The sequence below is a fragment of the Papio anubis genome, chromosome 10, assembly GCF_008728515.1.
Source record: "Papio anubis isolate 15944 chromosome 10, Panubis1.0, whole genome shotgun sequence".
NCBI lineage: Eukaryota > Metazoa > Chordata > Mammalia > Primates > Cercopithecidae > Papio > Papio anubis.
The window spans coordinates 55664023-55689750 of NC_044985.1; the positions used below are offsets into that span (position 1 = coordinate 55664023).

The following is a 25728-nucleotide window of genomic DNA, read 5'->3' on the forward strand; positions in this document are numbered from 1 at the left end:
GACTTTCACTTACCTTTGTGATGAGTTTCACCTGACTTTTCCTGGCTTTTTCCCTAGGCCGACATGACATGTAGAGGCTTTCGAGAATATCATGAAAGGCTTCAGACCTTTTTGATGTGGTTTATTGAAACTGCTAGCTTTATTGACGTGGATGATGAAAGATGGCACTACTTTATAGTGTAAGTACAGTTCTAAAGCAACAGTAGACCTTATTACCTCCACAAAGCCAGCATTTTAATTGTGGCAGCCCAATTATTGGGACAGTATAATGATATTTTTCCCAGGAAAGAAAAACTATTGTTTATGAGGCTTGAGTTTTCCTTCATTATGCTTTGGGAGACCTTGAGAATAGAGCTGAATTAAATGCTGTTGTCCGTTAGGGCCCTGAATGTAGGCTTAAACAGTAAAATGAGCTTTGCCTGTGTTTTCTTTTACTTGCCACCTATTCATCTTTATAATAGGCAAGTGCACTGAAGTGATGTAAAGAGGTCTGATTTATCCAAGTTGCTGCACACCAATTAAGTGAATTGTACATTCAGAACATAGCAGGTGTACCCATTGGGCCCTCACAGAGTAGCTTGCTGACACTGAAAATTCAGTCAGAGAATGGAAAAGAAAATGGACACTGCATGGGAGCGCGACTGTAATTGACCTGCTTGGCTTTCTGTTTTATCTGCAGATTTGAGAAGTATAATAAGGATGGAGCTACGCTCTTTGCGACCGTAGGCTACATGACAGTCTATAATTACTATGTGTACCCAGACAAAACCCGGCCACGTGTAAGGTAATTGGCAGTATAACACGTGCCTTGTCTTTTATTTCAGAAGAAGGAACTGCTGAAGTTTCCAATACTTGTTATAATAGTGTTGATTTGTTTAAAAAAAAATTCACTATTATTCATGGACTATGTACTGATTTATTTCATTGTTCCCTTTGAAACAGTGTAGAAGATTAAACTAATTTTGAGTATCCTGATAATTTTTGGGTATCTCAAAGGTGGATTGAAAAAAGATCACACAAACTTTAAAGTGTTTGTAATACTATAGTGATTTGCAAGTTTTAAACTGGTCATGTTATGATATTTTAATTTTAAAATAATTTCTTTACTGTAGTCAGATGCTGATTTTGACTCCATTTCAAGGTCAAGGCCATGGTGCTCAGCTTCTTGAAACAGTTCATAGATACTACACTGAATTTCCTACAGTTCTTGATATTACAGGTATGTAAAATTTGATTTGTTACTAAAAGAGCCTTTCTAAAAAATGTCTCCTTACTGATTGGTTGTATTTTTGTCAGAAATAACTATTTTAAACAGCAACATTTTCCTAGGGTGCTTAAGCCATCTAAAGATGGCTTAAGTTTATGTTTTAAATCATAAGGCTTTGTGGGGATTGGATTACATCCCTAACTGTGAAGTGCTTAATGGAACAAATTGAAGATAATGAGCGGAATATATATGGGGAAATCTTGGTCAGGCATAAATATGTTGAAAGTATGGTATAACTTATTTGTTCACTTTATTTGGCAAACAGTTGCATTATTTAGAGGCAGCCTGCGCTTTAATTTACATGTAGGGTCAGAATATTCTAAACTTTACTGAGAAAAAAAGTCAAGGTAAATACTTCTTAAATAGAATACACATTTCCTAAAGTGTGTGTTTTGTATTCCTAAAATACATGCCTTCACAACAGTAGTAGATAAGGTAAAATGTAGACCTATTTGTTTTGGAAATGTCTTTCAGTATGGATTAGCCATAGAAGTAGTATTATGAATAGAATGCTTAGGAGAAGGAAAGACAACTTACTCGACTTGACTCTTTAAAAGGAGAAGGCATTATTAGATGGAGTTTCAGATGATAGTATGTTAAAGTGTGAGCCACCAAAAAACAAAGTGGCCCAAGAAATATTTGTTATTTTCTAACTTTCACATTTGTTCATAAAATTGCTGATGAAACTGAAAGTTGCCTTTTTCTTTTCATGAAAAATATTTTACCAGATGGTTACATACAAATTGGTATTAAAATGTATTAATCTTACAAGTTTGAATTGGGATACATCTTTGTTACAAACTATAATATTTAACATGCACTAAAATATTAACATGTTAAAAAATGCTATTTGGGAATTTTGTTTAAAGATACCACCTCCCACCCCCCACCCCCCCCCAAAAAAAAACCAAAAAAACAAAACTGGATGTGAGACTGGCAACCACATAAATAAGCTGGTAAGCAGATTGTTTCATCCTTTTTTATATAGACTAGTAATCTAAGGTAAATAAAACTGAGGTTGCTTCAGAACAGTGAACTGATCTGTAGAATAATAAACTGGAGGGAAAGCATGTTGTTTTTAAAAGGGAGTTCCACATTTACAGAGGTGCATTATCTTTTCATCTGACTTTCCTGCTACTGTTAAATGGGTTGGAAACTCAGGAGATAAAGTAGTAGTTACTAAACTTCGTTTATAACAAAAGTTATAAATTGTTTAAGCAACAACTTCACTAGCTCAATGACTTATAAAATTGTAGAAACATAATACAGACTATGTCACTTCTTTTAGTTGAGCAGAAAATTGTTTAGCTTCTATTGTAGAGCTTAGACTTGCTGCTACATGAAGGGACATTTTTGGTGATTTTAATGTGGAGTTCACATAAGTAGTCTTTGTCTACTCTAGTGGGTAATGTGCCAGCAGGGGTTGTTTCTCTGAAGCCTCTTAACCACTTTCTTCTGTCTACTCCAACCAATAAAGTCCTTGATACTTAGCACCAATTAGCAGATAAAGAATTTTATTTCTTAAATCTCAGTGAAGAGTCATCAATAATGGTAGCCTTTATTCATTGGTGTTATTCATTAGAAACTGAAGTCTCTAAAAAGAAAAGACTAAACATGCTAAAGGACTTCTGAATTTGACAACTGGGTATTGGCGTTTATTTTCAGCATTAACATTTCTCAGCATTTAAAAATACTAAAAATGCCTTATCAGCTGTTCTCATTAAGATACTTATTTCTCCTAGATTTCCATACCCAGTCCTTAAAAAACAAAAGAAACTGCAGATTTTTCTACTCTTCTGTAATTTAGTTGTTTCTCCATTATTGTGTGTGTTTTTTTAGCTTTGTGGTTCTTTTGCAGGCTCTGGACCTTCATTTGCAATCCAGAATATTCTTTATATTGAGATGGCCTTTTGCTTACTTGACACATAGCCAGATCTAATAATAATTGAAACTTCCTGTAGATGGCCTAAGTTATATCTTACTTCCGATGGATGGGTGTTTGTGGTATAATTGCCACCCATTTTCATTTTTTTGCACTCAATTTTAAGGTAAAATGCCGGCAGACAATTCCTTATATGCCATCTGCCTTTTGAAGATGTCATTCTCTTAAGATGTACAGCATTTGAATATATCTCAGTTGTTTAACTTTATAAATAGAATCAATGATCTGTTTCCTCTGGACTTCTGAAAGGAGTTGCATCTGGCAATAGAAATTGATTCTGGGCTGGAATACATATGAGTATTATTACCTGTCAGTAGTACATTAAAAGCTAATTATATTTGTCCTTTAAATGTCCTTTATTGTTCTGGGATGTGCCATATAGCTTTTTAGAATATTATGTGAATTGTTTATAGTTAGGTGATTGTGCTGTTATCTCATTTCCCTTCTTTAGAATATGATTTTTTTATCACTAATATAGTGCGTTAATATGGAGAAGCTTTTAAAAAATGATTGCTAGATGATGTATTAAATTTGGGAAAAACTCAGTTTTTGATTCTGCATATCACTGTAGATTTAAATTCAAGAAAATTTTATCTTTAAATATGTTGCTTATCTTTGTAGCATAGAAACAAAGGAATTGAAGGATGTCACAAATTATTGGGTGTCATCATTTTAAGTTCATTTCAGACCGACACTTTCAAAGGGCTTAAAGATTGAGTGGTGACTTGGTTCCTTATATTAAACTGCAAACAAAGTATTATCAGTCTATAACGGCTTATTTAAAATTGGAAATTTTTTGCATGGTTTTTTGACTTATGTGAAAATTTCAGGTAAAAATGTGGCCTGAGTATTTCAGTTTTTCTCAACTGTAACTCATTTTCCTATGATACTTATTTCCTAAACTTTTCTGAGGGTATAGAAGTTACTTAAAATTTCACTCAGCTGGGTACAGTGGCTCATGACTGTAATCCCAGAAGTTTGGGAGGCTGAGCTGGAGGGTTGCTTGAGCTCAGGGGTTCAAGACCAGCCTGGGCAACATAGGGAGATTCCTGTCTCTATAAAAAAAAATTTTTTTATTAGCTGGATATGATGGCACACACCTATATGGTCCCAGCCAGCTACCTGGGGGACTGAGATGAGAGGATCGTTAGAGCCCAGGAGGTCAAGGCTGCAGTGAGCTGTGATTGCACCATTGCACTCCAGCTGGGGGGACAGAGCGAGACCCTTTCTTAAAAAATACTCACTTTGGGCCGGGCGCGGTGGCTCAAGCCTGTAATCCCAGCACTTTGGGAGGCCGAGACGGGCGGATCACGAGGTCAGGAGATCGAGACCATCCTGGCTAACACCGTGAAACCCCGTCTCTACTAAAAAAAAAATACAAGAAAATTAGCCGGGCGAGGTGGCGGGCGCCTGTAGTCCCAGCTACTCAGGAGGCTGAGGCAGGAGAATGGCGTGAACCCGGGGGGGCGGAGCTTGCAGTGAGCCGAGATCGCGCCACTGCACTCCAGCCTGGGGCACAGAGCAAGACTCCGTCTCAAAAAAAAAAAAAAAAAAAAAAAAAAAAAAAAAAAAAAAAAAAAAAAACTCACTTTGGGAGGCTGAGGCAGGCGGATCACGAGGTCAAGACATTGAGACCATCCTGGCTAGCATGGTGAAACCCCGTCTCTACTAAAAGTACGAAAAATTAGCTGGGCGTGGTGGCATGAGCTTGTAGTCCTAGCTACTCAGGAGGGTGAGGCAGGAGAATCACTTGAACCTGTGAGCCAAGATCCCGCCACTGCATCCCGCCCTGGCGACAGAGTGAGACTGTCTCAAACACACACACACACACACACACACACACACACACACACACACACACACACACACAGAGCCATACACACATACACTAAATGTTACTTTAAATCAATATTAGCAATGCATTTATTTTTTCTGTGTGTTTTTGGGATGAAGTCTCCCTCTGTCCCCCAGGCTGGAGTGCAGTGGCACGATCTCGGTTCACTGCAACCTTCGCCTCCCGGGTTCAAGCCATTCTCCTGCCTCAGCCTCCCAAGTAGCTGGGACTACAGGCACCCGCCATCACGCCCGGCTAATTTTTGTATTTTTAGTAGAGATGAGGTTTCACCATATTGGCCAGGCTGGTCTTGAACCCCTGACCTCATGACCCGCCGGCCTCAGCCTCCCAGAGTGCTGGGATTATAGGTGTGAGCCACCACCCCTGGCTGCAATGCAGTTGTTTTTCTAAACCAATTTAGGAAGAAGTAGACTTGGAAAAACTGACATTGGATAAGCTTGTACCTCATCTATTTTAAAAATGTGGCTGGGCACGGAGGCTCACATCTGTAATCCCAGCACTTTGGGAGGCCGAGGCAGGCAGATCACAAGGTCAGGAGATCGAGACCATCTTGGCTAATATGGTGAAACCCCGTCTCTACTAAAAATAAAAAATTAGCCAGGCGTGATGGCAGGCGCCTGTAGTCCCAGCTACTCAGGAGGCTGAGGCACGAGAATGGCGTGAACCCGGGAGGTGGAGCTTGCAGTGAACTGAGATCGCGCCACTGCACTCCAGCCTGGGCAACAGAGCAAGACTCCATCTCAAAAACAAACAAACAAATGTTTTACAAGAGATACTTGCTTAAGCGTTTGTCTTTAGTAGAGTTTTTAATTAAAACAACTTTATTGAGGTATAATTTCCAGACCATAAAATTCACCCATTTTAAGTGTACAGTTCAGTGGTTTTTAGTAAATCTGCCTGTTTTAGAACATTTCCATCACTGAAAAGATCCCTCATATCCATTTGTAGTCAGTTTCCATCCCTACACCCAACCTCCATTGAGGTCCTTGGTCCATTTTGAATAAATTGTTGTGTATGATGTGAGGTAAGTATCTCAGTTCATCTTCTTACATGTGGATATGCAGCTGTCTTGGCACCATTTGTTGAACAGAGTGTCTTTCCTCATTGAATTGCCTTGGTACTTTTCTTGAAAATCAGTTGACCATAAATGTGAAGGTTTATTCCCAGACTCTCTAATGATCTATACTTCTACCCTTATGCCACTACCAAACCGCCATGATTAGGTTGATATAGCTTTATATATAAATATATATTTATATATATATTTTTAAACGATAATGTCAAGTTTAACCTGCCAAATATATGAGTTGAATCTGTGGAAGATGTTTTGCCTGTGTATTGCAAGGTAAACAGAAGTTTCTTGAAATGCTCAATGGCATAGGGTTAAAAATGGGTCCTAGTCCTGGCCAGGCAGGTGGGAATGGGACAAGGAAGGGTAGAGATAGAGGCCTCAGAGCGGACTGGCTGGGCTTGGGCCATAACCCTCAAGGACACAGGAGTACAGGGTCCCAAAGGGCAGACCTTTTCTGAGTGAGGACCCAAGCAGCCCACACTGGGACTGCATGTTGCAAATACATCAGTGCTCGACCCCTGGCACAACCACGCCCTACTATATAATCTACCTAACAAAATCCTGCCTTTTAAGGCACCCCTCCCAGGACCCCCACCAGGATCCTGAACTCTAAAAACAGTTTTTAAGAAAACATCCAAACGGTTACATATGAAATGCTGTCTGCATCTTTCTGGGGTTTTTCTTTTGTTTTTTGGGGGGAGGTAGGGGTAGTGTTTGAGACAGTGTGTTGCTCTGTCACCCAGGCTGGAGTGCAGTGGAGTGATAGCTCACTGCACCTTGAACTCCTGGGCTTAAGCAAAGCTCCTGCCTCAGCCTCCCAAGTAGCTGGAACTACAGGCACATGCCACTATACCTGGCTAATTTTTAAAGCATTTTCTGTAGAGATGGGGTCTCACTATGTAGCCCAGGCTGGTCTTGAACTCCAGGGCTCCAGCTGTCCTGCCTTGGCCTCCCAAAGCAAGGGATTACAGGTGTAAGCAACTGCACCTTGCCTGGCACACACAAAGTTATAGCAGGTGCCCTTCCCCAACCCCCACAGGCAGCAGGCTGTGGGGTCTCCTAGCTGTAAAGGGCTGCTGCAGTGGTGACAACACAGAGTGGGCAAGGCACAGCAGAGGTTTTGGCAGCATGGCCCAGTTCCTGGTATCTCCTCCTGTATAGTCCATGCTTACTTCTTCAGGGAGAGTGACTGCATTCACTTTCCTGACAAAGATGAATCATCTTTTGCTTTCCTGTCTTTCTTCCTCTTGGCTTTCTCCTGCTATTTCCAGATAATCACCTGCTCTGTCTTCCAAGCTAAATGCAATTTCATGTAATGCTCTTTTGCTTTCTCTTAATGTCTTCTTTTCTTGAAATCTCCTTTGGCCTGCCCAGATTCAGTTGTGTGACCTTTCTGGTTATCTGTGGCACCCAATTGGGGTTCTTCATGTCAATGAGCTGTTCTATGCCTTTGTACTTTTGTTGGCAGTCAGTCATCTTCATTCTCAGGCAATCTCTTGCCTGATGCTAGAGATTTCTTCTTTTTGGGGTTACTTGCAGCTTCCATTCTCCACTCTCTTCTTGTGTCTTCTCTGGCCTTTTGCTTTTCAACTTGGAGCTGTACATTGATCTGCTTGGGGAATTATGTACTGCCTTGCTTAGCCTTTGTGGCCTCCCTTTCTCCTTCCTTTAGGCACAGAGGCTCTGGCAAAGCAGCACCTCAACCATATATGAGTCTTGAAATCAGAAGTGAAAGTCCTCCAACTTTGTTCTTTTTCAAAATTATTTTGTTTATACAACGTCCCTTGTATTTCCATAAAAATTTTAGCATAAGCTCGCCAATTTCTGCAAAAAAAAAAAAAAAAAAAAAATCTCTTGAGTCTTGATAGAGATTGAGGATTACATTGAATCTGTTATTTATTTGAAGAAAAGTCCCATCTTAACAATTCAGAATCCTCTAATCCGGGGTCTCAAAACCCCGGGCTACGGACTGGTACTGGTCCAGAGCCTATTAGGACTGGGCTGCACAGCAGGAGGTAAATGATGGGTGAACAAGCATTACTGCCTGAGCTTTACCTCCTGTCAGATCAGTGGCGGCATTAGATTCTCATAGGAGCACAGACCCTATTGTGAACTGCACATGTAAAGGATATAGGTCAAATCTAATGCCTGATGACTGATCTGAGGTAGAATAGTTTCATCTAGAAACCATCCCTTGTCTGTTCCCCTCACCCCCAGGGAAAAAATGCCTTCCACAAAATCCCTGGTGCTAGAGATTTTTGGCACTTCTGGTACCAAAAAGGTTGGGGACCACTGCTCTAATCCATTAATATGAAATGTCTTGGGCCAGGCATGGTGGCTTGCACCTGTAATCCCAGCACTTTGGGAGGCTGCAGCAGGTGGATCTCTTGAGCCCAGGAGTTCGAGACCAGCCTAGGCAATGGCGAAACTCCATCTCTACAAAAATACAAAAATTAGCCAGGCATGTTGGCAAGCACCTGTGGGCCCAGCTACTCACGAGGCTGAGGTGGGAGGATCACTTGAGCCCAGAAGGTCGAGGCTGCAGTGAGCCAAGATCGTACACTGCACTGCAGCCTGGGTGAGTGAGACCCTATCTCAAAAAAAAAGAAAGGAAATATCTCCATTTAGTTAGATCTTTTAAAACTTTTCTAAACAATGTTTTCAGTATACAAATTTTGCACTACTTTTGTTAACTTTATTTGTAAATGTTTTATTTTTGATGCTGTTGGGAATGGGATTATTTTCTTAATTTCATTTTTGGATCATTGATTGTTTTAGTATGTAGAAATACAATTGGGTTTTATATATCGATGTTCTATCCTGCAGCCTCGCTGAACTTGTTTATTAGTTGTAGTGGTTTTTTGGTTAGAATTTTCCACATACAGGATCACATTGTCTGTAAAGACATTTTTACTTCGTCCCTTGCAGTCAGATGCATTTTCTTTCTTTTTCTTACCCAAATGCTTAGCTGAGAACTCTATATGGTGACTGGAAATGGTGAAAGCAGACAGCTATGCCTTGCTTCCAGTTTTAGAGGGAAAGCATTTGGTCTTTCACCATTGTCGATGATGTTAGCTGTAGCTTTCATATGTGTTAATTATGAAATTGAGGCAGTTCCCTTCTATTTCTAGATTGTTGAGCATTTTTATCATGAATTGATGTTTGATTTTGTCAAATGCTTTGTTCTGCATGTATTGAATTTTTCTCATTTATTTTGTTAACATGGTATGTTACATTGATTGATTTTTTTTGGATGTTAAACCAACTTTGCATTTCTGGTATAAATCTCATTTAGTTCTGGTATGTAATTCATTTTATATATTGCCAGATTTGGTTTGCTAATATTTGTTGAGGACATTTGTATCTGCATTCATGAGGGATAGTGATTTATAGTTTTTGTCTTAGATCCTTAGTGTCAGGGTAACTCTGACCTCATAGAATGAGTAGGGAAGGGAAGGGGGAAGCAGGGAAGGGAAGGGTTTCCTCTGTCCCCTCCCCTCCCCTTCCCTTCCCTTTTAATGGAGATGGAGTCTCACTCTGTTGCCAGTGCAGTGGCGCCATCTTGGCTCACTGCAACCTCTGCCTCCCAGGGTCAACTGATTCTCTTGCCTCAGCCTCCCGAGTAGCTGGGACTACAGGCCTGCACCACCACGCCTGGTTAATTTTTGTATTTTTAGTAGAGATGGGGTTTCACCATGTTGGCCAGGCTGGTCTCGAACTCCTGACCTCAGGTGATCCACTTGCCTCAGCCTCCCAAAGTGCTGGGATTACAGGCATGAGCCCCCGCGCCTGGGCTGTTTCCTCTATTTTCTAGAATAGTTTGTGAAGAAGGATCATTATTTCTTCTTCGGGTGTTTCGTGGAATTTACCAGTAAAGCCATCTGGTTGTAGATTGTCTTTGTGGGAAGATTTTTAGTTGGTAATTAAATGTCTTCGTTATAGTCAGTTCACATAGTCATTTACTTTTTGAGTCATTTTGGTAATTTGTGTCTTTCTAGAAGCTGTCTATTTCATCTAAGTTGTCTTATTTGTTGGCATAAAGTTCATGGCATATTCCCTTACAATTCTTCTAATTTCTGTAAAGTTGGTAGGAATATCCCTTCTTTCATACCTGATTTTGGTAAATGTTGTTTTCTCTTTTTTTTCAGTCATTCTAACTAAAGGTTTGTCAATTCATCGATCATTTCAAAGAACCAACTTTGTGTTTATGTGAACTTGTCTATTTTTGTTTTCTTTTTCATTGATTTCTACTCTTTTTTTATTATTGCTTCTTATTACTTTGGGTTTAATTTGCCCTTCCTTTTCTAGTTAAGATAGAATCTTAGGTTATATTGATTTGTCTTCTTTTCTTTTCTTTTTTTAGACAGAGTCTCGCTCTGTCACCCAGGCTGGAGTGAAGTGGTGGAACCTCCTCCACCTCCCAGGCTTAAGCGATTCTCAGGCCTCAGCCTCCTGGGCAGCTGGGACTATAGGCATGCGCCACTGCACCCAGCTCATTTTTGTATTTTTGGTAGAGACAGGACTTTGCTTTGTTGGCCAGGCTTGTCTTGAACTCTTGGCCCCAAATGATTGATTGGCCCACTTTGGCCTCCCAAAGTGCTGAGATTACAGTTGTGAGCCACCATGCTTGGCCTTTCTTTTCTAATATAGACATTTTTTTTTTCCTTTCTGAGACGGAGTCTGGCTCTGTCGCCCAGTCTGGAGTGCAATGGCCGGATCTCAGCTCACTGCAAGCTCCGCCTCCCGAGTTTTCGCCATTCTCCTGCCTCAGCCTCCCAAGTAGGTGGGACTACAGGCGCCCACCACCTCGTCCGGCTAGTTTTTTGCTTTTTTAGTAGAGAGGAGGTTTCACCATGTTAGCCAGGATGGTCTCAATCTCCTGACCTCGTGATCCGCCCGTCTTGGCCTCCCAAAGTGCTGGGATTACAGGCTTGAGCCACTGCGCCCGGCCGACATTTTGTTTTTGAGACGGAGTCTCGCTCTGGCACCCAGGCTGGAGTACAGTGGCGCGATCTCGGTTCACTGCAAGCTCCGCCTCCCAGGTTCACACCATTCTCGTGCCTCAGCCTCCTGAGTAGCTGGGACTACAGGCGCCTGCCACCACGCCTGGCTAATTTTTTGCATTTTTAGTAGAGACGGGGTTTCACCGTGGTCTTGATCTTCTGACCTCGTGATCCGCCCGCCTCAGCCTCCCAAAGTGCTGGGATTACAGGCGTGAGCCATCGCATCCGGCCCCTAATATAGACATTTAAATACCTAAATATTTACACATAATATACATTTATGTATAAATATAAGCATTGATGTAGCTGCATCACATACTTTTTAGAAATTGTGCTTTCATTTTCATTCAGTTCAAAATATGTTTTAATTTTCCTTGTGATTTCTTTTTTGATCCAAGGATTATTTAAAGCCTGTTGTTCAATTTCTAAATAATGTGGATTCCCATGTTTCCTTTTGTAAAGTTTGAATTTAATTCCACTGTTGTTAACATATTTTAGGGCCGGGCGTGGTGGCTCACGCCTGTAATCCCAACATTTTGGGAGGTGGAGGCCAGCAGATCATCTGAGGTCAGGAGTTTGAGACCAGCCTGATCAACAAGGAGAAACCCCGTGGCTACTAAAAATACAAAATTAGCCGGGCGTGGTGGCACCTGCCTGTAATCCAAGCTACTTGAGAGGCTGAGGCAGGAGAATCGCTTGAACGTGGGAGGCTGAGGTTGCAGTGAGCCGAGATGGCACCATTGCACTCCAGCCTGGGCAACAAGAGCGAAACTCCGTCTGAAAAAAAAAGGCCGGGCACGTTGGCTGACGCCTGTAATCTCAGCACTTTGGGAGGCTGAGGCAGGCAGATCATGAGGTCAGGAGATTGAGACCATCCTGCCTACCACGGTGAAACGCTAACTCTACTAAAAATACAAAAAATTAGCCAGGCACGGTGGCAGGCGCCTGTAGTCCCGCTACTCGGGAGGCTGAGGCAGGAGAATGGTGTGAACCCAGGAGGCGGAGCTTGCAGTGAACCAAGATCACGCCACTGCTCTCCAGCCTGGGCAACAGAGCGAGACTCTGTCTCCAAAAAAAATATATATATATATATATATATAGAGAGAGAGAGAGAGAGAGAGAGAGAATGATTTCGGTCCTTTTTCATTTACTTATGTGATTTTATATTTAATTTTTGCATGACCTTCCAGTGAACCTTTTTCATTTATTCTATTTTTTCTATTTCATTTATTCTACCTACCTATCTTTTGAGACAGAATCTTGCTCTGTCGCCCACACTGGAGTGCAGTGCCATAATCATGGCTCACTGCAGCCTCTGGCCTCAAGTGATCCTTCTGCCTCAGCCTCCCAAGTCGTTGGGCCTACAGGTGCACGCCACCACACCCAGCTAATTTTTACTATTTTTGTAGAAACGGGGTTTTGCCATGTTGCCCAGGCTGGTCTGGAACTCCTGGGCTCAAGCAGTGCCCCCGTCTTGGCCTCCCAAAGTGCTAAGATCACAGGTGTGAGCCATCATGCCCAGCCCTTTTTCATGTATTGAGTTTTGTTTTCTGTTCAAGCTTAGGGGGCAAATTTTTTTTTTTTTTTTTTTTTTAAGGATAGGATGTATTTTATGCTTTGCAAGCTACACACAGTCTCTGTTGCATACTCTTGGTTTTTGTTCTTGTTGTTTAGAAACCATTCTTAGTTCACATACCATACAAAAACAGGCCACAGGCAAGATTGGCCCGTGGGCCATCATAGTTTATTAATCCCTGGCCTAACATTAAGTCTTTCCTGGATGAATGTTCCTTGCACACTCATAAAGAACATGTATTTTGCTGTTATTGGGTAAAATGTTCTATAAATATCAGTTGGGCCAAGTTGATTGATAGTGCTATTCAGGCCTTCTATATCTTTGCCAATTTTCTGTCTAATTGTTCTATCCATTATTGAGAGTGCAGTATTGAAATTTCAAACTATTTCTGTTGTCTGTTTCTCCCTTTAATTCTGTCAGTATTTTCTTCATGTATTTTGGGGCTCTGTTATTAGTTGTGCATTTGTTTATAATTGTAATATCTTCCTGATGAATAAACTTTTTTTATCATTATAAAATGTGCCCCTTTTTTGTCTTAAACTCTTAAAAAAAAAAAAAAAGAGACAAAGTTTTGCCATATTGCCTAGGCTGGTCTCAAACTCCAGGGCTCAAGCGATCTACCTGACTCGGTCTCTCAGAGTGTTGGAATTACAGGCATGAGCCACTGCATCTGGCTTTAAACTCTATTTTGCCTGATATTAATATGGCCACTCTAGCTTGCATACTGTTTGCTTGGTATATCTTTTTTTTTTTTTTGGAGACGAAGTCTCTGTCACCCAGACTGGAGTGCAGTGGCACAATCTTGGCTCAGTGCAACCTCCGCCTCCTGGGTTCTCCTCCCTTGGCCTCCCAGGTAGCTGGAATTACAGGTGCCCACCACCACATTTGGCTAATTTTTGTATTTTTAATAGAAATGGGGTTTCACCATGTTGGTCAGGCTGGTCTCAAACTCCTGACCTCGGGTGATGTGCCCGCCTCAGCCTCCCAAAGTGCTGCAATTAAAGGCGTGAGCCACGGTGCCCGGCTATCTTTTTTCATCATTAGACTTTGAACCTATCCATCTTGAATCTAAAATGTTTCTCTTGTGGACAGCGTATGGTTGGATCTTTTAAAATTCAGTCTGACAATCTTTGCCTTTTGATTAGAATATTTTAATATACATGCATTTAATGTAATTATTATTATGGTTAGAATTATGCCTGCCATTTTGCTGTTTGTTCTCTATATGTCTCATTTATTTTGGTGGGGAGGGGAGGACAGGGTCTTGCTCTGTCAGAGTCTGAAGTCCAGTGGCATGATCATGGCTCACTGCAGCCTCAAACTCCTGGGCCCGAGCTGTCCTCCCCTCTCAACCTACCAAGTAGCTGAGACTACAGGTGTATGCCACCACACTTTGGCTGATTTTTTTAATTTTTAGTGGAGACAGGGTCTCGCTATGTTGCCTAGGCTGGTCTTGAACTCTTGAGCTCAAGTGATCCTCCCGCCTTGGCCTCTCAAGGTGCAGGGATTACAGGTGTGAGTCAAACCCTTTTTGTTATTTTGTTTCTTTTTTACTGCCTTCTTTTGTGTTAAATAATATTTTCTATTGAACCACTTCAATTTCTTTGTGGTTTTTAAATTTTTTTTTTTTTAAGTTATTTTCTTAGGCTGGACTCAGTGACTAATGCCTGTAATCCCAGTACTTTGGGAGGCCAAGGAGGAAGGATCACTTGAGGCCAGGAGTTTCAGACCAGTCTGGGCAACATAGCAAGATCCCATCTCTTTACCAGAAAGAAAAAAAGAATTAGCAGAGTGTGGTGGCACACACCTGTAGTCCTAGTCCTAGCTGCTCAGTAGGATTACATCTTTTTTTTTTTTTTTTTGAGACAGGGTTTTCCTCCTGTTGCCCAGGCTGGAGTGCAAAGGTGTGACCTGGGCTCACTGCAACCTCTGCCTCCCAAGCTCAATAGATTCTCCTGCCTTAGCCTCCCGAGTAGCTGGGTTTAAAGGTGCATGCCACCGCACCTGGCTAAATTTTTGTACTTTTTGGTCTCATACTCCTGAGCTCAAGCAGTCTGCTTGCTTTGGCCTCTGAAAATGCTGGGATTACAGGTATAAGCCACCGTTCCTGGCCACATCCTTATGTATTACTATAAGCCAAACACTGGTTTATAATTATTGCTTTATGTAATTGTCTTTTAAATTAGTTGAGAGAAGAAAAGAGAAAAAATACTTATATTAACTTTTACGTATATCTTTATGAGTATACTTAATTTCTTCATGTGGATTTCAGTGGTACCATGTTCTTTTAGCCTGAAGCAGTTCTTTAATATTTCTTTTGGGCAGGTCAGCTGGCAGCAGATTTCCTCAGTCTTTGGTTTTCTGGGAATATCTTTATTTCACCTTTATTTTGAAGGATAGTTTTGCTGGATACAGAATTCTTGGTTGATAGGTTTTTTTCTCCTGTTGGTACTTTGAATATGTCATCCCACTGACTTCTGACCTCCTTGGTTTCTAATGAGTCATTTTTCCCTTGCTGCTTTAAAGATTTTTTGTTTCACTTTTGACAGTTTGATTATGATACGTTTGGGTGTAGATCTCTTTATGTTTTTCCTAGTTGAAGTTTGAGCTTCCTAGATTGTTGACCAGTGTTTTTCATCAAATTTGGGAAGTTTTTGACCATTATTTCTTCAAGTATTTTTTCTGTTCCTTCCTTTCCTCTCTTATATGCTTGAACAATTTTAATATAGGGTGGTGTCAGAGTTCAGTTTATATTTTATAAAGCAGGGGAGAACAGGTAAGGAGGATGAGTTAAAAAAAAGGTTATTAGTTGACAAAAATACTAGTGGAACCAGATGGAAGAAATAAATGTCCTCCAGGTTTCTGGGTGGCTTGTATAACGGATGATGCAGGTAAATTAAAGTGAGAAAAGACTGAAGAATGGGATAGGGTGACAAATTATATAACAGTCTTAGGTTTACTTGATTTTCTGTGTAGGTCTGTATTTTACTTATTTTGTTTTACTGTTGATTTCACCATTCTTAATAGATCATAATTTCATCCCAAATTGATGCAGTGGCTTGATTTCAATTCTTACTATTTTAAAGTCATAGTCAAATGGCACTTAATAACTACATGCATATGATGTGAATAATTAACTGTGGCATAGAAGCATAAAAAAGGTATTTAGTACAAATGAGTTGAATGAATGAATGTGTTTCTTTTTTTTTTTTTTTTTTTGAGATGGAGTCTTGCTCTGTCGCCCAGGCTGGAGTGCAGTGGCCGGATCTCAGCTCACTGCAAGCTCCGCCTCCCGAGTTTACGCCATTCTCCTGCCTCAGCCTCCCGAGTAGCTGGGACTACAGGCACCCGCCACTGCGCCCGGCTAGTTTTTTGTATTTTTTAGTAGAGACGGGGTTTCACCATGTTAGCCAGGATAGTCTCAATCTCCTGACCTCGTGATCCGCCCGTCTCGGCCTCCCAAAGTGCTGGGATTACAGGCTTGAGCCACCACACTCAGCCATGAATGTTTTTCTTGGAATCATAAGACATTACCCTCTCTCAGGCTTTTTTAAAAAATAGCTTTATTGGTATATAATTAACACACCATACAATTCATTCACTGAAAGTAGACAGTTTTAAGATGATATTTACAGCACAACTATCACCATAATATTTTTGTTTGTTTGAGACAGTCTCAGTCTGTCACCCAGGCTGGAGTGCAGTAGGGTGATTGCAGCTCACTGCAACCTCTGCCTCCTAGGTTCAAGCGACTCTCGTGCCTCAGCCTTCTGAGTAGCTGGGATCACAGGAATGTGCCACCACACCTGGCTAATTTTTGTATTTTTAGTAGAGACGGTGTTTGGCCTTGTTGGCCAGGCTGGCCTTAAACTTCTAGTCTCAAGAGATCTGTCCACCTCTGCCTCCCAAAGTGCTAGCGGCCCTAGTGAATAATCTAATTTTGGAATATTCTGTTCCCCCAATAAAGGAAACCCCCAAAAGAAATCCCTGTTAGCACTCCTTTCCTCCCCTCAACTCCTATCCCTAGGCAACCACTAATCTACTTCCTGTCTCTATAAATTTGCCTATTCTGGACATTGGAATCATGCAATATGTGACTAGTTTCTTTTACATAGCATAATGTTTTCAAGGTGCATTCTTATAGCATATAACAGTACTTCATTTCTTCTTATTGCCAAATAATATACCACTGTGTGTTATATCATTTTATATATTCATTGGTTAGTTGAACATTTTAGATTGTTCCCACTTTAGATTGTTCCCACTTTTTGGCTCTTATGAATGAATAATGCTACTAGGAACAGTCATGTACAAATTTTTATGTGGACCTGTGTTTTCCTATCTCTTGGGTATATACCAAAGACTGGAAATTATGGGAAATCTGGTTTAACTTTTTGAGGAATCACCAGACTATTTTCCAAAATGGCTACACCATTTTACATTTCTATTAATGTAATATCAGGGTATCAGGGTTTCAATTTCTCCATATACTTATCAATACTTGTTACTGTGTTGTTAATTCTAGCCATCCTTGTAGGTATGAAGTGGTATATCATTGTGGTTTTGATTCACATTTCCGCTAGGGAGATTGTGCATTTTTCCATGTGCTTATTATCCACTTGTATATATCTTATTGATAAATGTCAATTTAGATCCTTTGCCTATTTTTTAGTTGGGTTTTTTTAATGAAATTATAAGAGTTTTTATACCAATTTATATGAGTCTGGATACAAGTGTTTTATTAGATACATGATTTACAAATAGTCTCCCATTCTGTATGTTATTTTTTTCATTTTCTTACTAGTATCATTTGAAATACAAGAGTTTTAAATTTTTTGTCACCTAGTTTATCTATTTTTTCTTTTGTTGCTTATGCTTTGGTCTCATTATCTAAGAAACTGTTGTCTAACCAGAGGTCATGAAGATTTACTCTGTGTTTTCTTTTAAGAGTTTTATAGTTTTACCTCTTAAATGTGGGACTATGATCAATTTTGGTTAATTTTTATGTATGGTGTGAGGAAAGGGGATCCAACTTTATACTTTTGATGATAGAGATCCAATTGTCCCATCACCATATGTTGAAAAGACTCTTCTTTCCCCCATTGAATTGTCTTTGCAACCTTCTCCAAGATTAACAGACCTAAATCTATGGTTTTATTTCTAGACTATCAGTTCAGTTCGTTTGATGTATATGTCTGTCCTTATGCTAGTGTCACACGGTCTTGATTATCTTAGGTTTGAAGTAAGTTTTAAAATCAGAAAGTGTTTAGTCCTCCATGTTTTGTTCTTTTTTTTTTCCCCCAGATGGAGTCTTGCTCTGTTGCCCAGGCTGGAGTGCAGTGACACAATCTCGGCTCACTGCAGCCTCGGTTCAAGTGATTCTCCTGCCTCAGCCTCCCAAGTAGCTGGGATTACCACCACCACGCCCGGCTAATTTTTGTATTTTTAGCACAGACGGGGTTTCACCATGTTGGCCAGGCTGGTCTCAAACTCCTGACCTTGTGATCCGCCTGCCTTGGCTTCCCAAAGTGCTGGGATTACAGGTGTGAGCCACTGTGCCCGGCCTGTTCTTTTTCAATATTGTTTTGGCTATTCTGGGTCCTTTGTCTTTCTGTATGAATTTTTTTTTTTTTGAGACAGTCTCTGTCACCCAGGGTGGAGTGCAGTAGCACAGTCTTGGCTCACTCACTACAACCTCAGCCTCCAAGAGTCAAGTGCTTCTCATGCTTCAGCCTCCTGAGTAGCTGGGAGGAGTGTGCATGACCACACCTGGCTAATTTGTTGTTTGTTTGTTTTTCTGGAGACAGAGTGTCACTCTGTCGCCCAGGCTGGAGTACAGTGGTGCGATCTCAGCTTACTGCAGCCTCCGCCTCCCAGGTTCAAGTAATTCTCCTGCCTCAGTCTCCTGACTAGCTGAGATTACAGGCATGCACCACCATGCTCGGCTAATTTTTGTATTTTTAGTAGAAACAGTTTCACTATGTTGACCAGGCTTTCTCGAACTCCTGACCTCAGGTGATCTGCCTGCCTTGGCCTCCCAAAGTGCTGGGATTACAGGCGTGAGCCACCACACCCAGCCTAATTTTTGTATTTTTAGTAGAGATGGGATTTTGTCATGTTGGCCAGGCTGGTCTCTAACTCCTGGCCTCAAGTGATCTGCCTGCCTCATGTCTCCCAAAGTGCTGAGATTACAGTCGTGTGTCACTGTGCCTGATCTGTTCATCCAAATTTGAATCTCCCACTTATACAGCTACTTTAATTGGAATCAAAACTAAGATGCATGTGATACCATGCCAGTTAAAAAGTTTAAATTTGAGGCTGGGTGTAGTCACTTATGCTTATAATCCTAGCACTTTGGGAGGCTGAGGCAGGTGGATCACTTGAGCCCAGGAATTCAAAACCAGCCTGGGCAACATGGTGAAACCCTGTCTCTACAAAAAATACAAAAATTACCCAAGTGTGGTGGCGGGAGCCTGTAGTCCTAGCTACTAGGGAGGCTGAAATAGGAGGATCACCTGATCCTGTGAGGTTGAGGCTGTGGTGAGCTGTGATCATGCCACTGCACTCCAGCTTGAGTGACAGAGTGAGAATCTGTCTCAAAGAAAAAAAAAAAGTTTAAATTTGAAATAGGTAGCTCTTGATTCACAAATATTAATACAAATGTCTTTGCAAAAGGATTGGATTTATAATAGTTTTACTTATAAGGAATAATCCTTTCATGTTGTAACTTTTGTATGTGTAATTCTTTTAAGAATATTTGCCTTCCTAGCCTACCATATATGTTGAGATTGCAAATGATGAAGAAATTATATTGAGTATAAAGGAAATGTTAATATTATTTTGCCTTATTTATTTAGCGGAAGATCCATCCAAAAGCTATGTGAAATTACGAGACTTTGTGCTTGTGAAGCTTTGTCAAGATTTGCCCTGTTTTTCCCGGGAAAAATTAATGCAAGGATTCAATGAAGATATGGCAATAGAGGCACAACAGAAGTTCAAAATAAATAAGGTATTTTTATTCTGTAGGAGGAAAACAGATTTAAATTACAAACAAATTTTTAAAGTGTATACCTTAACTAAAATATTATAAGGACATTAAGAATACATGTGTGGGAACCAGCAATGGGTAACAGTACAGCTTGGAAGCCAAATTGCCTGAGTTCAAATCTAGCTCCAACACTTGCTCTGTGATTTATGGCAATTTAATTTACCTCCTTGTGCCTCAATTTCCTCATTAATAAAATGGGAAGATAATAGGTGTTATTGCTGTATTAAGCATAACAAGCAGAGGAAAGATGGATAATAGGATCTTATCTTTGCTCTCTCAAGTAGTTGTACCTCTGGAGACATTGTTGATGGGAAGAAGGGTTGAAGTAAAACATGTATTTCATTTTATATACTTTTATATATTTATTTAAATTTTAAAGTGGTAAATGTCTTAAGATAGGTACAGAAAAAATAATATGAAAGTTCAGAGAAGGGAGTTTATTACATTTATGTAAGCAAGGAAATCAGTAGTTATTTCATAGAAAGGATGGCATTTGATATAAACCTTGAAGAGTGAGTAGGATTTAGATTATGAAAGTATGTGGGATGGGCTGGGTGCAGTGGCTCACGCCTGTAAATCCCAGCACTTTGGGAGGCCAAGGTGGACAGATCATGAGGTCAGGACATCGAGACCATCCTGGCTAACACAGTGAAACCCCGTCTCTACTAAAAATACAAAAAAGCCGGTCATGGTGGCATGCGCCTGTAGTCCCAGTTACTCGGGAGGCTGAGGCAGGAGAATTGCTTGAACCCGGGAGGCGGAGGTTGCAGTGAGCTGAGATGGTGCCACTGCACTCCAGCCTGAGCGTCCGAGTGAGACTCCATCTCAAAAAACAAAAAAAAAGAAATTTGTTTAGGCCAGGCAGGGTGGCTCACGCCTGTAATCCCCGCACTTTGAGGCCAAGGCGGATGGATCACGAAGTCAGGAGTTTGAGACCAGCCTGTCCAATATGGTGAAACCCTGTCTCTACTAAAAATACAAAAATTAATTTGTGGTGGCGCATGCCTGTAATTCCAGCTATTCAGGAGGCTGAGGCAGAAGAATCGCTTGAACCCGGGAGGCGGAGGTTGCAGTGAGCCGAGATCATGCCACTGCACTCTAGCCTGGGCAACAGAGACAGACTCCGTCTTTAAAAAAAAAAAATTTGTTTAATAGCTCAACTTTTAAAAGAAAGGGTGTATGAATATATATATATATTTTTAATGGTGCTTTCTTTAAAAAGGAATTCAAACTCCCTACCTAGGGCACAGAGTCCATGATAATCTGGACCCTGCCTACCTTGCTAGCTTCAAGCCTGTTACTACTTTGCCACATGCTCTGGCTTTACTGATCTTCTAGCCATTTCCCAACTCTGCCGCATCCTTCTTCCTTCTGTATTCCTTTACATATTCTCTTCTCTTTACCTGAAATACTCCCTTTTCCTATTTGCCTGGCCAGATAGTACTCATTTTTCCAGGCTCAACTCAGGTTCCCTTCCAGAAAGTCAGAAAATACTATCTTCCCAACCTACCCATACCCTAACTCCCTGCCCAAATAAATATACAAGTGAAACAACACCAACAGAAAAACTGTGGTTCTCCTTTGGCTTCAGTGCTACCGAAAACTTCCTGATTCTTCTGATATTTCCTTGATACTATTTGTCTTTTTTTTCTTTTTCTTTTCTTTTTTTTTTTTTTTTGAGACAGGGTCTCTTGCTCTGTCACCTGAGGTGGAGTACAGTGGTATAATCACAGCTCACTGCAGCCTTAACCTCCTGGGCTCAAATGACTCTCCCACCTGAGCCCCCCGAGTAGCTGGGACTACAGGGGTACGCCACCACACCTGGCTAATTTTTGTAGAGACAGGGTTCCTACAGGCTGTTCTCAAACTGCTAGGCTCAAGCGATCTGCCCACCGTGGCCTCCCAAAATGCTGGGACTACAGGCATGAGCCACCATGTCCAGCCGTATCTGCTTTTTAACTGTCACTGTACTACCAGGTTTCTGACCTTTCTCCTTTTATCACTGTATATGCTTTCTTCAGGTGACCTTAACCAACCTTATGGTTTTAACTCTTACCTATATACTGACATTGCTTAAATCCTTGCCCTTAGACTAGAATTTTCTTCAGATTTTCTATTTTCTGCTGCCTCCTGTATCTCTCCTAGGCTGTGAAAACTCACATTTTTGCATCCTTCTCTAAGTCAGGTTTTCCTCTCATATGTTTCTAGAGTCCTTGTCCCCTTGGTCTTCTTACTTGTGCTGTTCCAGTTCCTGCCCTCATGGTTTTTTATCTGATGTAATAACTCAGCTTCTTGATTGGTCTCTCTGTACTTCTTTTTGCTACCATTTCTATGTAGCTGAAAGAGTGACTTATTTAAAACTCAAAATTTTTGCATGTTGCTTACTCTCCTATTTAAAATCTGTCACCAAGGCTGGGGCAGTAGCTTACGCCAGTAATTCTAATACTTTGGGAGGCTGAGGCAGGAGGATTGCTTGAAGCTGGGAGTCGAAGACCAGCCTGGGCAACAAAGTGAGATCCCATTTCTACAAAAAAAAAAAAAATAGCCGGGTGTGGTGGCATATGCCTATGGTCCCAGCTGCTCAGGAGGCTGAGGTGGGAGGATGGCTTGAATCTAGGAGGTTGAGGCTGCAGTGAACTATGAACGTGCCACATTAAATTATCCATACCACAATCATTTGTGTTACCCACTAGACTGCTTGAGGGCAACTACTTTTATTGCCTTTCCTCTGGTGTCTAGCACAATTCCTTGCTCATGGCAGATATTAAATATATCCTGTGTTCTTTTTTTTTACTTTGAAAATGTATCCTGTGTATATGTATATTTTTTTACTTTTTAAAAAAATGTATTTTTTTTTACTTTGAAAATATATCCTGTGTCATTATTTTTACTTTGAAAATGTTCACATTTTCTTTTGTTTCATTCTAGCAACATGCTAGAAGGGTTTATGAAATTCTTCGACTACTAGTAACTGACATGAGTGATGCTGAACAATACAGAAGCTATAGACTGGATATTAAAAGAAGACTAATTAGCCCATATAAGGTAGGACTTTCAAGAATCTTAAACACTGTATTCTTTTCACTGTTTAAAACAGAAGAAAAGCTACCAAATGCCAATGTATGAGAGAGTCCAAGTCATTTTGTAAAATTAACTTTTACAAAAGTAGAAATATTCTTCCAGTTATTTATAAAAATTCTCACTCATGGCCAGGCGTGGTGGCCCACACCTGTGATCCCAGCACTTTGGGAGGCCAAGGTGGGTGGATCACCTGAGGTCAGGAGTTCAAGACCAGCCTGGCCAACATGGTGAAACCCCGTCTCTACTAAAAATACAAAAATTAGCCAGGCATGGTGGTAGGTGCCTGTAATCCCAGCTACTCGGGAGGCTGAGGCAGGAGAATTGCTTGAACCTGGGAGGCAGAGGTTGCAGTGAGCCAAGATTGCGCCATTGTATTCCAGCTTAGGTGACGAGCAAAACTCCATCTCAAAAAAGAAAAAAATTTGTCATCTAGTTGCAGCTCAGTAGTGAGCTGATTGGCAGAATATTTAATTTATTCAACAGATAATTATTGAGTACAGTTGCTCAATGATGAAATGTTGTTGCTACATTTATATATACTATACCTATAGGGTTATACATCACAACAGCTGATAACATAAATGACCAAGTTGAATCTGCATTATAATTTGAGAAAGTAAATTAAATAACGATATCAGGTACACGTAGTTTTGGTTTTCCTTTGTAAATTTAAAGAAAATTTAAATTTTATTTGCCATGGATTCTGCTTTATAGAGCCAGTCTTGAATGCTGATGGTTCACTGGCTGACACTACTTGCTGAATCCCAACTTTTCCTTCCTTCATAGCATCTTTTTACTTTGCAGTGCAACTGTATTTCCTAACTTGTCATTGTAATTCTGTTCAACTGTATCACATTCTGAATATAAAAGTAATTATTATTTGCCTATGAGTAAATCATTTTATCTTGAATTCATACATAGATGTATGAATAGTTCCTCATAGTGTCATTTCATTGCAATTTAATGGTTTTTCTATTTTACAGACCATCATCTGCATATAGCAGGTTGTAATAAATTATAATGGTCTCCTCAAAAATTATCCAAAGTAGCATTTTATTATTTGATGTTATCAATTCAGAAACATCAGAAAATGGGTAGAAATGGTACTTTCCAAAGGTTTTGATCTTTAAGTAATATTTGTTAGCTAGAAAATGTCTTAATGATGAAATTTGGGCACAGAGAACAGTATAAATAGATGGCAACATTTAAGAGTATTAAGATTTTACTAAAGTAAAATAATTTATTGAATTATATATTTTAGATATTAATGTGACATTTTATGTAAAATATAACAATTGAAAGAAATTCTGAGTACAAGTAGTAGTCACACAGCTAATGCCAAATAATGGGAATCTCTGTAGTTCCTAAGTACAAGTATTTTCTACTCTTAAAGAATGATAATTCTTTTTTATCTTATTATTAAGTACCTTTACCTGTCCAGCCAGTTCACCTGTCTAAAAGGCCAGAACTGGGCTGGGTGCGGTGTCTCACAGCTGTAATCGCAGCACTTTGGGAGGCCAAGGTGGGTGGATCGCTTGGGCCCAGGAGTTCTAGAACAGTATATCCAAAACATGAAAGCTTCATATTTTTTTGCATAATGCCACCCAACCAGGAATCTTGGAGTTATTCTTCATTCTTCCTTCCTCATACCACCCACTATTTTCTCCCCTAAATCTGCCGTCCTCTCCGTCTGTGCTGCTGCTGACTTGATCTAGGCTTTCATCAACTCTGGCTTCAACTACTGCAGTAGCTGCCCAGTCCTCCAGTCCCATCCTAAACATCTCTGACACAGTATTGTTTTGACACAGTGTCCTGCATAAAAGTTGTTACCAGCTCCCTGTTGCAAACTCCTCAGCATAGCGGTATCAGTTAAACAGGGAGGGTTTAGTATGATAATGTATGTCTGGAACTTAATAAAGACTCAAATTCTCATTAATATATTTTTAAAGTATAACAGTTTCCCATTTGTGTTTCTGAAACATTTCTAACAGTTAATGTTAAAATTAGCATGTGGCCCACAAGTACTTTACTGGGTGGAATTTAAAATGTAATTAATTAATGATTGAATAGTAAAATGAAGAATAATAGCACTTAATCTCAGTTGTCTTTCTTTAGCTAATGTCTTGTATTTATTAAACAAATATTTGAGTGTCTATACTGCCCAGAGTTCTTTAAAGTTTTGGAGGGGCTGCTAGTCACATGTCTATATTTACCATCATTGGACACAAATACCAGGTCTTCTTGTTAACTCTTTTTAGAGGGTTTGCAATTCATGGTTAACATTACGTTTAAGCTTCCTTAAAAAAAAAAAAAACACAGGGACAAGTTTGGGCGTATTCATAGTATTCTTCGTTTTAACATTGGAGACTTAAAATTGTAAGACTATAAGGAAATATATTTGCTTTCTTAATCTAACAAATAATTGTTTGTCACTTAGAAAAAGCAGAGAGATCTTGCTAAGATGAGAAAATGTCTCAGACCAGAAGAACTGACAAACCAGATGAACCAAATAGAAATAAGCATGCAACATGAACAGCTGGAAGAGAGTTTTCAGGAACTAGTGGAAGATTACCGGCGTGTTATTGAGCGACTCGCTCAAGAGTAAAGATTATACTGTTCCGTACAGGAAGCTTGCAAATTTTCTGTACAATGTGCTGTGAAAAATCTGATGACTTTAATTTTAAAATCTTGTGACATTTTGCTTATACTAAAAGTTATCTATCTTTAGTTGAATATTTTCTTTTGCAGAGATTGTATATTTTAAAATACTGTTTAGAGTTTATGAGCATATATTGCATTTAAAAAAAGATATAGCTTCTGAAATACTACTGCAATTGCTTCCCTTCTTAAACAGTATAATAAATGCTTAGTTGTGATATGTTAA

At 40.1% G+C, this 25728-nt stretch overlaps 1 protein-coding gene across 2 annotated transcripts in view; it reads left to right on the plus strand.

The window, feature by feature from the left end:
* Positions 1-25728, plus strand: part of HAT1 (histone acetyltransferase 1) — a 69739-nt gene extending 44011 nt beyond the window's left edge. For both annotated transcript variants that reach the window (XM_017946658.3, XM_003907609.5), the window contains exons 6-11: positions 58-179; positions 680-784; positions 1113-1219; positions 19573-19724; positions 22692-22808; positions 25282-25728. In XM_017946658.3, the coding sequence (XP_017802147.1) occupies positions 58-179; positions 680-784; positions 1113-1219; positions 19573-19724; positions 22692-22808; positions 25282-25449 (771 nt within the window). In that variant the 3' untranslated portion in view covers positions 25450-25728. The remainder of the gene's footprint in view (positions 1-57; positions 180-679; positions 785-1112; positions 1220-19572; positions 19725-22691; positions 22809-25281) is intronic.